This window comes from Brachyistius frenatus, unplaced genomic scaffold, assembly GCF_029030835.1.
Source record: "Brachyistius frenatus isolate BFR_SWC_R1_liver_20210118 unplaced genomic scaffold, ASM2903083v1 Contig_6, whole genome shotgun sequence".
Taxonomy (NCBI): Eukaryota; Metazoa; Chordata; class Actinopteri; family Embiotocidae; genus Brachyistius; species Brachyistius frenatus.
Window position 1 is genome coordinate 4,215,486 of NW_027210605.1, and position 13,508 is coordinate 4,228,993.

At 41.2% G+C, this 13,508-nt stretch overlaps 1 protein-coding gene across 2 annotated transcripts in view; it reads right to left on the reverse strand.

Annotated features, from left to right (window-relative positions):
• cacna2d3a (calcium channel, voltage-dependent, alpha 2/delta subunit 3a) overlaps window positions 1-13,508 on the reverse strand; it is a 114,329-nt gene that overhangs the window by 33,847 nt on the left and 66,974 nt on the right. The window contains exons 12-18 of one of the 2 annotated variants that reach the window (XM_069687942.1): window positions 9,585-9,718; window positions 8,265-8,282; window positions 4,209-4,280; window positions 3,769-3,849; window positions 3,122-3,196; window positions 238-321; window positions 77-148 (exon numbers count right to left, since the gene is read on the reverse strand). In XM_069687942.1, coding sequence (XP_069544043.1) covers window positions 77-148; window positions 238-321; window positions 3,122-3,196; window positions 3,769-3,849; window positions 4,209-4,280; window positions 8,265-8,282; window positions 9,585-9,718 — 536 coding nt within the window. The remainder of the gene's footprint in view (window positions 1-76; window positions 149-237; window positions 322-3,121; window positions 3,197-3,768; window positions 3,850-4,208; window positions 4,281-8,264; window positions 8,283-9,584; window positions 9,719-13,508) is intronic. The other variant, XM_069687934.1, reaches the window with a different exon arrangement.

Below are 13,508 nucleotides of genomic sequence, written 5' to 3' on the forward strand. Positions count from 1 at the left end.
TGGCACACCTTTTGGGACCATCTGAAAAGTGCTTGTTTGTGTGTTTGTGTGCATTTTTGCATTTTGGATTCCTTACCCCTTTGTCCACACTCTTCTTCACCTCCATAGAGAAGGTCCCTGTCTTCCTGTTGACCATGGCATTTCTCAACTAGAAAGACAACACACACGCAGCCTTGTAGATCTGATTGATATTTGGAGCAGTGCTGTGTTGATGCTTAATATAGATTAACGTCTCACCGTGTCCTCCTTATCCTCCCATTCCACCTCAGACAGATCCACACTGCTGTAGTTTGGCTTCTTTCGCTTCTTGCCATCTCCGTACTGGAGACATCACCCCATGTAAACACACATGCATGCACATACAGAAAGACTGAAGAAAATACAACAGAAAGAGTATGCCTTACTCAGACTGTAGCTCATTATTGTTTTCATGAACAATTCTTCTTCTATTATTTGTTCATTATATATTAAAATAGTCACTAAAATGTCAGACAACAGTGAAAAGACCCATCACAATCTATCAAACATTAACTGTTTGTTTTGTCAAAATTTAAATATCTTATTTACGGTGACAGCTATTTATGTCAGCATGATAAGAAGCTGAAACCAGCTGAGTAGATTGATAGCACTTTCATATTTCTCAGTTAAGTATGAAGGTAAGGCCAGAACATAATTAGTCAAGCAAAATGTATTTAATTAGGACACAAATAAAAGTAAAAATGACAAGCTGTGGTTTTACAGGGAGTTAAATGCGCACACCTGCTACCTATTTCTTGGCTGAATGCAGTGATGACTGGGAGTCTTGTTGTCACATCGTCTTATGTCTCTAGCTTCAAACTAAATGGACAGATATGACAGTGGTATCAATCATTACATCGAAAGCTAACCAAGAACTAAATTAAGTACATTTCAACGGCAGCGATCCAGACTGTGACTGATTGGTTGATTTTGCGACCAAGTGAGGAAGTCACACTAGTGCAGCCGAAAAATATGCTCAAAGAAAAAATGGTAGTCAGAGATACAGACATAGGCAAGCTGGAATGTACGGGCAAACTCTCCCCAGAGCTTTGTCATAACAATATTTGCATAGGTGCATTAATACCAACAGCAGGTATTGGAAGGCTACTGATAACATTCAGTAACATGGGCAGTGATGAAACATACAATTGAGTCTCGCTGTGCTAAAACATATCTGAACATGCTGTACCCACAGCTGATAAGCCACAAGACGATGGAGAGAAAGCAGAAGATATACAAGAGACAGGTGAGACGGAAAGTGAAGCTAAAAATAAGATGTGGACATGAATTCTGACACCAGTTGCTAGAAGGGTTTCCTTGGCTGAGATACAATTAAGAGACGATTGAGATGCACTGGGTACATTTCTACAAAATATGTTGTAGCAGGTGCTGACGACATAAAGTCTGCAACAGCCTCAACAAAAAAACACAAAACATGAAACTTTCAAACAGTACAATGACAACATGAAGCCCAAGCTATGGAGGGACTGCCTGAAAGTAGGTCCTCTCTTCCTACAAGTTTTTAGCATGACAGGAGCACTAGACTGGTGAGTGAAAAAAGTGAGCTGTGTGCTAAATTCTACATGCCATTACATATTGGTAAAGAGCAGATGCCTTCTACTATATTCAAATCAGAAATATTGTTCTGAAAAAACGACATTCATATGTTTTCTCTCTGTTCTTCACCACTTGTCTACAGAGTTACTATTGTATGCATTGTTACGATGATGCACTTTGTCTCATACAAAAGAAGCCATCAAATCTGGCAGTGGTGCCACTATCTAAGGTGCTAAATCAGCACCATATCAGCACTCGCCACTTGTCTTTTTTAAAGGAGCAGTGTGTAGGATTTAGTGTCATCTAGCGGTGAGGCTGCACATTGCTACCAAATGAACATCCTTTGCGTTCCCTTTCCCTCTCTAGAGCCAGTGTTTGGTTTGTCTGCTCTGGGCTACTGTAGAAACATGATGGTTCAACATTGGTGAGCTTTGTGTAAAAGGAGCTGCTTCCAATGTAGATATGAAGAACTCATTCTAAGGTAACAAAAACACAATGAGTCTTAGTTTCTGGTGATTATAAACTAATGAAAAGATTATTCTAAGTAATAATATATAATTTTTTATGAATATAATATTAATAATAAAATACTCCACAACTGCCAATAGATCCCTGTCAATCCTGCAAAACAACCTCCATTTAAGAATTTCTAATAAATTCAATCTATGTGATGTTCATTCATCTATTATTTATAAGAAAGACTTCAGTGTTGAGGGATAAACCTCTGCTCAACTCTTCAGCTTGCCAGCTGCCCAGTTGGCCCACCGACCCTGCTTGATGTGAACATTAAATAAAGGTGACACAGGCCAGAGCACTGGACTTATTAATTGCACTTATGTATTTGTGTGTGTATGTGTGTGTGTCTGTGTGTACTATAAAACCTCCCTCGCCATTCATCTGTCAGTGAGGACAGCCTTCCACCCCTCATTAGTTGTTAAACACTGTTCATTAACGTCTTTAATTAGACCACAATTAAACCATCTGTCTGTCTGCCTCACTGTCTGTTGTTTCTTCTCCTCCTCGTCTGTTCTCTTTTCATCCCTCAGCATCTGTCCATTTTCATCTGGCGTTGCAGCCCGGCTTTGTCACCCTGCACCTATCCTCACGTTAAGCAGGTTCCTTGCTCTCCCCAGCATCCCTCGCTCTCTAAACTAGCTCCCCTCAACCTCTTGTGAAAGGAGTGGGTGAGTACAAAAGAGTTAATCACAGCCATTCAAAAGCGCTATCTCTGTCTATTCACAGAACAGCAGAGGCCTGGAACACACTTCCTCATCTACATACCACCACACAGCCAACAGCACATAGAGCACCCACACAATACCATGCCAATTTTCGATGTCAATCTCCATCTCAATGTGAAAACAAAAATCAGTTATTGACTTGACATGAAATCAAGAGTTATTAGTTGCTTATATAGTACAAATTATGGAAACCCGTACATTTCAACTTCAATCTCTGCATTGCAAAAAGGATTGTTATGATAATAGGGTTCATACTGAGTAGACTTTTTACAGAGCATCTGAATGGCGCTGGAGGTAATACTCACAAGGGGCCGTAAATCCGGATGGGTGAGGATGTAGCCATTGTTGGTGATTGCAAAGGCGTAGCCATGAATGCCCAGCTAGGAGAATTTGCACAAACAAAGGCAGAGTGAGAGACACACCAAAATGAATGCATAACAAATCTGTGCCTAATTGCAAACCTGGGCTAATCAAGCTCTTTGTAATTTTTACTTTCACAATCTTAGTTTTTGTGGTGAAACAATGCGAGATGATGGTGTCATTCATCCATGTCTGGACAAATAACACACTTTGAAATTTCAAAACATCACAACTGACCAGGTTTTAGATCAACAAAAGAAATCAGCACAGGACACTATTAGAATACATTAGTATACGGGGTATGTAATTTTCCTGCCAATATTGGCCTTGAGGAAGAAGATGTGAAACCTTTATCTGCTACAGGGTTTGCTTTATTGAACTATGAAGCTGGGCTGGTATAGATGCAGACATAAGTAAAAAAACAAAAAACCACTTGATTTGGATAACCAGCGCCTTTATGAAGCCCAGTCATATGGTTCTATTGGTCCAAGTTTGGTTTTAATCATATAAGTTGTGATGTTGTGGAGGGTTATCTCATATGGCCATTCAGATCTCTAATTATTAGCAGCAATAATCATGTTGGATGTGGTACCTTATATTTGGGGATTGTTTTAAGCAGCTCAGAGACGGGCACGTCTGTCCCAACCACCCCAAGAAGGATTCCACAGTTTCTCTGGAAGCACACATATTGAAAATATTACTCATCTGCGTTTGAAAGGTTATTTACTTACGTTACAGAGGCAAATTTCAGTTCATAATATATATTCAATTAGTGATGCTCTACCGGATCCTAATTTACAGACTCCAATCAAACTGAGATTAGTGTCCATCAAATAAAAAACATAATTAACCATTATTTCACAATTTGTGTCTATTCTCTCAAAGCCTAATTCCTCATGCGTTATGAAGTAAGTAATTGCACCATTTTGAATAATTAAACTCCAACTTTATTGGAGAAAATAAGCTTGGGAAACATGATGGTAGTGACAGTGAATGAGCTCTGGACTCTATAGCACTCTATCTATAACTTACAGTCTCATTCTTGGTACTGAACACCGGCATTGCCACAGTGGTCATCAGGACTGGACCTTGACCGTCCTCCAACTGAGTGAGTCATCACAGATGAAGAGTGAAAGGTAAAAATTGAGAGGGTAAGAAAAAAGAAAGGGAGACATGGGAAGAGAAAAGAGAGAAGTTAATGATGAAATATTATTGTTATAGTTAGTTGTTATAGTAAACAAAATGTAACTGCACAGCATATTGCATTGTATTATGTGTATTATATGAAACATCTTGCCTTGTCACACTCAGTGAGTAATTTTTTTCAAGCTGCATAACATCCGTTTCTTAAGTAGTGAACTTGATGGGAATTCTGCAGCAGACCTAGTCATATTATCTTGTTGCGGGACCCACAAAACTTCCATGACATGTTTTATTCATGTTTATTATTTGCCTTAAAATGTGTTCAATCACAGCTTGCCTTTGATCTCTTGCAGAATAAGCTTATCCAAAGGCAGTGCTTGTGGTTTGGATCTGGGTATCTCCCCTCTCTAAAGACTACTGAAATAATTATGATATTTATCTTTCCAGAAACTGCGTGTATCTGACGATGATATCCATTAGAGATGAAAGCTTGACACCGTTATGAAGCGGACTGGTGGAAGGCTTTGTACTTGACAAAAAAATTGTTTGACCTTCTCCAGTCAGAAATGTTGTCTAACTGTCAGTTACTTGTACAGTTTATAATTAAGTCACCATAAGTGATTGATGCATTAGGTACAAAATAAATCTTAGAACAAAGTCCTCAATGGTTTTAAGTTAGATGTTGCAAAAATCATTAAGCTGCTTCTTCTGCAGCAATCAATGGAATACCATTATGTTAGATTCTCTTAGATGACTTTAATATCACATCCCAGCATGGTGCTTTTTCTTCAGGAACTACCTCATATAACCACTCCTCTTAAACCAGAATTCTTCTTCCTCCGTTGCCCCCACCCCCGACCCCACCCCCCACCCCTTTACTACCAGTAAAAATAGGTAATGACAGAAAACTGTTAGTATCCATTTTGTCTTGCTCAGACACTCAGTAAAAGGGGAATTGGTGACCTGAGTTCAGACAGCTGGTAATAGCAATCCAGATTACAGTATTGGACATCAAAGACAGAACAAAGCACACCTAAGTACAGCTGCTGTAACAATGGAGAGCTGTGCTGGTGGAGAATAGGATCGATCAAAGGACAGGGGAAACGAGCAGAGCATCATCCGAAAATACAAAATCTATTTCCAAGCTCAGGTCTATTGGATCATATATCACCAGTCTGTAACACGGATGCCCATGAACCTTTATTGACCAATCCCATCATATTTTCTGTATATGTGTATTTATCGAAAGTCAGGCTTGCCCAGCTGTTCTGGGAAATGACATACTGTAATTAAGCAGATAACAAGAACTGCATAGAGAAAGGCAGTCGGCAGCTGCATCTGTTGATTTCAAAGCCACCATCACAGCCACAGAGGATCCTCACTCACCCTACCCTGGGGAGGAAAGGCCTTTAAACCTGTGCTTCATTATCCTAACCCAGGAGAGGAGATAGGACCTTCCTTGAACCCTGAATCCTTCAACATGGCCATGCTCCTGAGTCCCTAAGGGAGTGCTCTACATCTGGAACTGGACTTGTCATATACCAAACCCACAAACTCTAACGCAAGGTCAGAACTCAAACACACATTGGGGCCAAATCTGCATCATCACTGCCTCTGTGGATTTATCTGTATCAGTCAGAGTAAATGAGCTGTGTAAATCCTTTCCCCTGCAGCGGGTCAGAGAGTGAAAAAGAACGCCACTGGGCTTCAATACACTTGACACCCCACTGACACAAATACCCACATACTTATACCCCTCAGAGGGCTCAGACACACACCCCTGGCGCCTGTGTTTGGTGTTTTATAGAACATCTCATAATCTCGGTTGCTGTGACAAATTGTGGGCTGGTAGACGAGGTGACCCTTGTTTCCTTGGAGACCAGGTTTAATGATGTTGGTGTGCGTAAGTACTGGAGCCAGTCCCCCTCTCGGCTCCAGAGGGAAGACTAAGACAGACCCCATGGGGAACAGAGCTGGTACGGACCCAGCACACGTTTTTACTGCACAGGTGTTTTGGGATTATCTGTAAAAGCTCTCAATTACCTCAATCAATATAACCACTTTTGCTTTGAAATAGTGGAGTTAATATTCATCCGCCATGACATCTTGAACAGCTCACTACTTCAATGCATCATCGAAAGGTAATCAACAGCTCTCAGCTTTCCCATTTTTCTGTCTTCATGCTTAATCAAGTATCAATCTTGTTCTTTGAACTTCTGTGCAAAATCCCTCCTCTCCGCCCCGCAGTCTTCTTTACATCCTCCCCACCGTTCCCTGATAACCTTTTTTCTTCAAATCTGCTACATTCTTTCTCTAACCCTCCCTACACTCGTCCTCAAATATCCCCTCTGACACATTCCTTTCACCCCTACCCCCCTCACATCATCCCTGAGCTCCGGTGTCAGTTCATCCGGCAGAGTGGGAAACAAAGCCAAATGAGCCAGAGAATGATGGATGAAGCTGGTGAGACGAAGGATGGGAGGGAGAGGGAGGGCGAGAGGAGAGGAGAGGAGAGGAGAGGACAGTACAGGTGGAGGGAAAGAGCTGGAGAGGTAAAGTGAAACAAGAAAAGAAAACGGGGAGATACGACTAAGGATAAGAAAAGATAAGATCAGATTCGATAAGATAAGATAAGATAAGATAAGATAAGATAAGATAAGATAAGATAAGATAAGATAAGATAAGATAAGATAAGATAAGATAAGATAAGATAAGATAAGATAAGATAAGATAAGATAAGATAAGGTTATCAGGTTGCAGTGAGAGGGGGGATGTGTAGGACAGGAAAAAGATAGCATGAACACACTGTACATCTGGAAACATGATACACATCCACGCCGGAACACAAATCCCAAATGCTCATCACTTTTCTTACACACATCCAATCCCAGGAGTTTTGCTAACTTCTTATCAGACACTATCATCATGCGAGAGGTGTGTGTGTGTGTGTGTGTGTGTGTGTGTGTGTGTGTGTGTGTGTGTGTGTGTGTGTGTGTGTGTGTGTGTGTGTGTGTGTGTGTGTGTGTGTGTGTGTGTGTGTGTGTGTGTGTGTGTGTGTGTGTGTGTGTGTGTGTCACACAGCAGAGCTGGGCTGATTAGACGCAAAGAAGCACTGCAGATTCCTTGCTAATCCTAATTATCATGTCTGAAAATGTGATATCCATGTCGGTTTTCTGCTGAGCTGTTTCGATGTCAATCAGCTTGGGTCTATCACACTAACAGTACTATGTCACACATATGGCCTGCCAGCTGTCTAATGCGACTGCTCCGTCCCCAGCTCATGCTGATCGGGAGGCAGAGCGCTCTTTTGTTCTGCCATCATCACTGTTATGATTCTGGAGCTGCTTATCTCAACCCACATATGATTCATAAATGAACTGAAAAATAAAACACTGAAAACGATAAAAAGGCATCAGAACAGATCATCCCGCCAGTCATTATGGACTATTGGATTTTCACCCAGAAGATGACAAAACAGCTTATTCTGGAGAATTCCACCAAAACAAATAACACAGGCAATCTCGTTTTCACACCAAAATCACACAGGCCAAAGAGCAAAATGTAGCCTCACATTTACGCACATAATCACACTGCCAGCTTCGGAGATGCTGGCAAAGCACGGCTAACATAGCATCACCAGTAATGAATGAGTGTGAGAGTGTGCACAGACGTGTGCATATGTTTAATCAGACATGCAGAGGAGAGCAATCTACTGAGCCAAAGACAACCACGATGCATGGCTTGAATCAGGAGGCTGACGAACAACATACGAGACTGACACATAATAAAATGCCATGGGCCAACATGGTAGTTAGTTCACCCAAATAATGCCTTCATCTTACAGATATAAGAGACCAAAACACACATGCATAAGAAATGCACATGAACACTCAGCAGGCCTCAACACAGCACAATACACTGATGGCCTCAAAGCAGAAATTTTACCTTTTGCGCTTGGGGGAGCTAAGGAGAACAGATTAAGGAGGAGGAGGAGGAGGAGGAGGAGGAGGAGGAGGAGGAGGAGCAGGAGGAGGAGGAGGAGGAGGAGAGAAAGGGTCAATACATTTGTAGATGAGTGACAAAAAGCCTTTCAGTGCAATTTTCACTGAATGGAGTGCCAGTGGGTGCACTGACTTGGACTGCAACTTAAAAAAAAACAGGGATTGTGTCAAAAGGAGAGCGCTTTATAGCCAGGAGGGTCATAGCGGAGGAAACGACACTCAAGCTGTTAGTGTTAGGTCAGGGTTGAGTGTACGTATTAACTGTGATAAATGGGGATAATGAGGACAAAGAGAAAGAAATACAAATGGAAGAGACAGAATGGGGTAAAACATGAGGGATATGAAGAGGATCGTAGGGAGGAAAAGTCCATTTTCATGTAAAGTTGATAGCCTGTGGGTATTTCTTATAAAAGGCAGTTACCTTTGCCTCTTTACATTATTGAAGCTCTCACTCTTTTTATCTATACATAAACTGTAGAGAACAAATGGCTGCTATTATCACTTCATGGCCAAACACAATAACTTGAGCAAAAAAGGACCATTGTGTAGGCATCAATACTACAGCATGTTGTGTGTAGATTATGGATTGTACACGATTCTCTCCTGTAGGTCAGTTATTATCCTTCGGGGTGTTTTCGAGATGATAAGGTCTAAAACCATGAAGCTCCACAGGAGATTTAAGGCGTCTGTATAATTTCGTTGAAAAACATTATTATTAAAAATAAACGTGTGACATTATTTAGTACCGTTGTTTGATGTATGTGTGTCTGTGCATGATGGGAAAGGGTATGGGGTCCAGAGATCAGAGACTAACTCACCAATGTTCTACTCACGCTACAAAAATTCCAAACACACACTGGAGGCTCATTTACCTAATGACTCCATCTGCTACACACACACACACACACACACACACACACACACACACACACACACACACACACACACACACACACACACACACACACACACACACACACACACACACACACACACACACACACACACACACACATTCCCAGTAAGACATTCAAAGGCAAAACACATTGTCAACCCTCTGCTTGCATTTTATCACCACTAATTCTCATTTGGATTATCTAATTCACCCGTCCTGATAATGCAAATATGCTTTTGCAAAGTGCCCTGTGGATTAAGTTTTGTTGGTATTCCAGACCCACAATGTACACAACCCAGTGGGTGTCTGTGGTTAGCAAGGTCAATGTGAAATGGAGTGCAGTACCATGTGATGTCATAGTCCACTCACAGTGCTATCGATGTAGGCCTCGGTCCATACTGTGTCGTGTTCCCGGTCAATCACCTTGGGACGACTCAGCACATGGAGATACTCCATCACATTCTCCTGCACATCTGCCAGTGTGGAAATCTGAGTGAAGTAGCCTGTTGGGAAGAGGGAAAAGGAAATAGCAAGAAAGAGAAGATTAGTCTTTAATTAAAGTCGATTAATCATGGAAATTGGATCTTGCCAACAATGGAGTGTGAACAGGTTCTAACTTCTAACTCATTAAACTGCCCAAAAACAGATCAGAAGTACACTTTCTGTGTTATCACATGTCACACCCAATATCAACTTGGCTATATGGATAATCTTTTCTAAGCTATTGCTCTCATTTTACTTATCTTGGTATGAAAACTACATCTGGAATACAGTAGAGAAGGCAGCATATGTTTACTTGATGGAGCAGAAGGAAACCTGGATACATGTACGAGTAAAGGTTTAAGAATTCCCTGCACTGATGTTCAAGTCAGAGCAAACCAGCATGGGTTTGTGAATTCGTAAACGGTATGTAAATGTAATGTAAAAAACATTGCAGTTACACCAAATGTGGTGCCATTTCCTGCGACCATTATGTTGCTAATGTGCATGTGGAGGAGGAAATATATTGTTATGTCAGCAGGGGGGACAGAGAAGGGGGAGAGGAGGAGAGGGAACCAGGACACCAGTAAGAGTAAGAGTTAGAGGACAAGAAGTGACGCTGTGAATAAGAGAAAAGAGAGAGACCACCATGTTTCCACCTATCCGTAAAAACAGCAAACTGCCTCCATCACTGTGAAGCAGTCAAGTAGAAAATCATAGCTGGAGGAAATAGATTTTGGGGTCATTGTTCGCGGCAACAACCTTTACTCCACAGAGAGAAAAGAGCGAGAGTCTAGACACAATACACAGATCAGGAATGCCAAGTAACTTCTGCTTTTTCAATGGTTATCTGATTTTAAATATAAAACCACAGTAAAATAGAAAAACAAAAAAGGGGTAAAATCTCATATTGTACGCATTAACTGAATGCATGATTACAGCAATCACTATGGCAACTAGACTGCACTTGACTCTGAACTTGACCTGGAAGGGAACCTCGACAGATTCCTTTTTTTCATCCTCAAAGACATTCGGATCTGGCTATTATTCCACCAGACAGTACAATGACAACACACACATACAGACTCACATCACACACAAAGCGGGCTGTCTCAGTCTAACTGCATCGTTCATCACAGTAGTGAGTCAAGACGGACTGCTCCCTCTGGAAGGCTGAGGGCGTCCTTCGGGCTGAGACACCAGGGCCAGTGAGATGAGGTGAGGAAAGAAAAATGAATGCTCCCAGCTTTCAGTGACATGGTACACCTGTTGTATGTACAGGACAGCCACAGCAGGCTCTGGTCAGGGTGAGGGCATCAATATTTTTAAAGGACCTTGGTATGGGTCACATGTAAGGAAAAAATACACAACAAGGTGTCCTGAATCGTGAAATTAATGGATGAGGTGGAAATGATAAATGTGCCAGGATGGGAGCTACACTACACTACAACGTGGACAACCCTACACACGCACAATGTGCAATACTGCACTTTTCTGGTCAAAAAATTGCTTCCATGTGTCCCCGTGGATTTGAAAGTTTTGTTAAATCAAGTTCTGTGGCCCATCTCCAACACTGACATTGGAAAGACTCAAAGGCATACATGTCAAATAAGCACTGCCTGTTCTGGTCACATAAGTAAGCCTCCACCTTCACACCACATGAGGAAAGACACCAGGAGGGAGAGTAGAAGAAGAAAGGATGAGAATAAAGAGCAGATCAATGCTCGACTCTCTGTTGAGATCATAATGGACAATAAGACATAACCGTCATTCCTGAATTGTGCCCAGAGGTTTAGTTTCTGTTTCCATCTACTGTCTTTGTTACCGTTAATGAACTGAAAACAACCAAAATCAGAGGAGAACCTCACAAAACTGAGTCAGCCACTAAGTTAAGAGAACAAGGGAAATAGGGGAGTGATGGTGAAAAGTGAAGGAGCTTTCCTGATATGGTAACTGAAAGACATTTACACTGAAGCTTACCATAACTTAAATATTATGGGAACGTGTAGGCAAAGGTGGCTGGTTCTGCTTGGGTTTTACATTGTATTTTAAAAATTGGGAAAGATTGCAGAGACTGTTGGTCACAAAAGTCTGAAACCACTTCAAATATTTGTTATAAATATTATGTATTTGTTATAAACCTGGGAATAATAAGAAAGTCTGAGGATTTTTTGACCTTTTAAAATACAATGTAAAATTAAACATTTAAGATTCTGTCCTCTTCAGGTCATAGGTCGTAGGCCAAGACATACCAGCATTTCACAGTAGGAATATTCAAGTCTGAAGGTGTTTTGCTACTCTGCAGTTAGACACCAGATCCAAATTGACTCTAATCTGAGTAGTAGGAACTACTTCAAGACTATAGAGGACCCAGAAGGGTTGAATGTCATGGAATTTATTACACAGTCACTTGACCTCAACCAAATAAGCCAAGCATTCCTGATATCACAAGAAGCTCTTTGGATCATTGTTAGATCATGCTGGGATAACATAAGGTTAATTCAAATTTGAGGAGTTAATGCTTGTTCAAGTGCATGCTGTATAGACAAAAAAAAAAAAAAAGTATATGTGTATGTGTATAATGTATATGTATTTTTCACAAGTGGTCTCTGTTGGACTTTTGGCCTACACTGTGTGTAATTGCATTAAGGTGACAGCAGAAAAGGCATGGTCATTTTTATGCATGTGCTCAAAATGTGCTCTCCATTGTTCTTTGTTATAAACAGTTTAAAATGTCCTTGTAGATGGACACACAGAAGTGAAACAGTGTTTACAGCTGTATTGTTGTAGTTGAGATGTAACAATAAATATTTTTGACCAAGCATGGGCAACAACCCTGCAAGCCCTCATCCACCTTTGTGCTAAAGTTTTGCTCCCAGAATTCCTCCTCAAGGTCATAATCAAGATCATTCATTATATGTACAATGTCTTAGTGGCTCTAACAGCCAAGTTTTGTAGATAATTGAATCTCCAAGATCTAAAATGACTATGCCATCTCTACCTGCGCTGTGACTCTGACAGTATTTTAACAATCTTGACAATATTTTGTCCTCCATTCAAAAGCCACAGGAATAGATTTTGACAGGACTTGCCAGTGACAGGGCAGAAAAGGAGACACTCTTGTCTTTATTGCCAAAAAAACCCAAAAAGTGAATAAAAAAAACAAAAATTGCTGCTGTAGTTTGGAAAAGAGGTGTTGTACCTAGGGAGAAAAGAGAAGACTGTCCAGCAAAGCTTCTGCAGGCTGGAGACGATGTCACTGTCACAAGCCTGAATCATCATCCGGCATACACACACAATAATGTAGCATGACACATACACACACATATACACAGGTCTCATCATCACCACTAACGCCCTCAAACTGACTGGATGGATTCTCTGATATCACTTCCAAGCAACACTGTGGATGCCCTTGTCTTTTATCTACACACACATTCACACACACACACACACACACACACACACACACACACACACACACACACACACACACACACACACACACACACACACACACACACACACACACACACACACACACACACACACACACACACACACACACACACAGCTATAAACACATGCGCACCCTTTGTGTGACCTGTGGCTTGCTTGTCTTATCTACCGCTGCCTGAGGAAATGGAGCCAGACTGTCTCTGTCACCCACCTCCCAGCTAAATATAGAACCTGAAGGAAAGTGCTCTACGCACTGAGACAGCCATGACCACACACAAAGCAGCTAGAAAGTGGTGCATCACCATGATAATTTGGACTTTAGGCTTACAGGAAGATGAAGGTAATGTGACATAT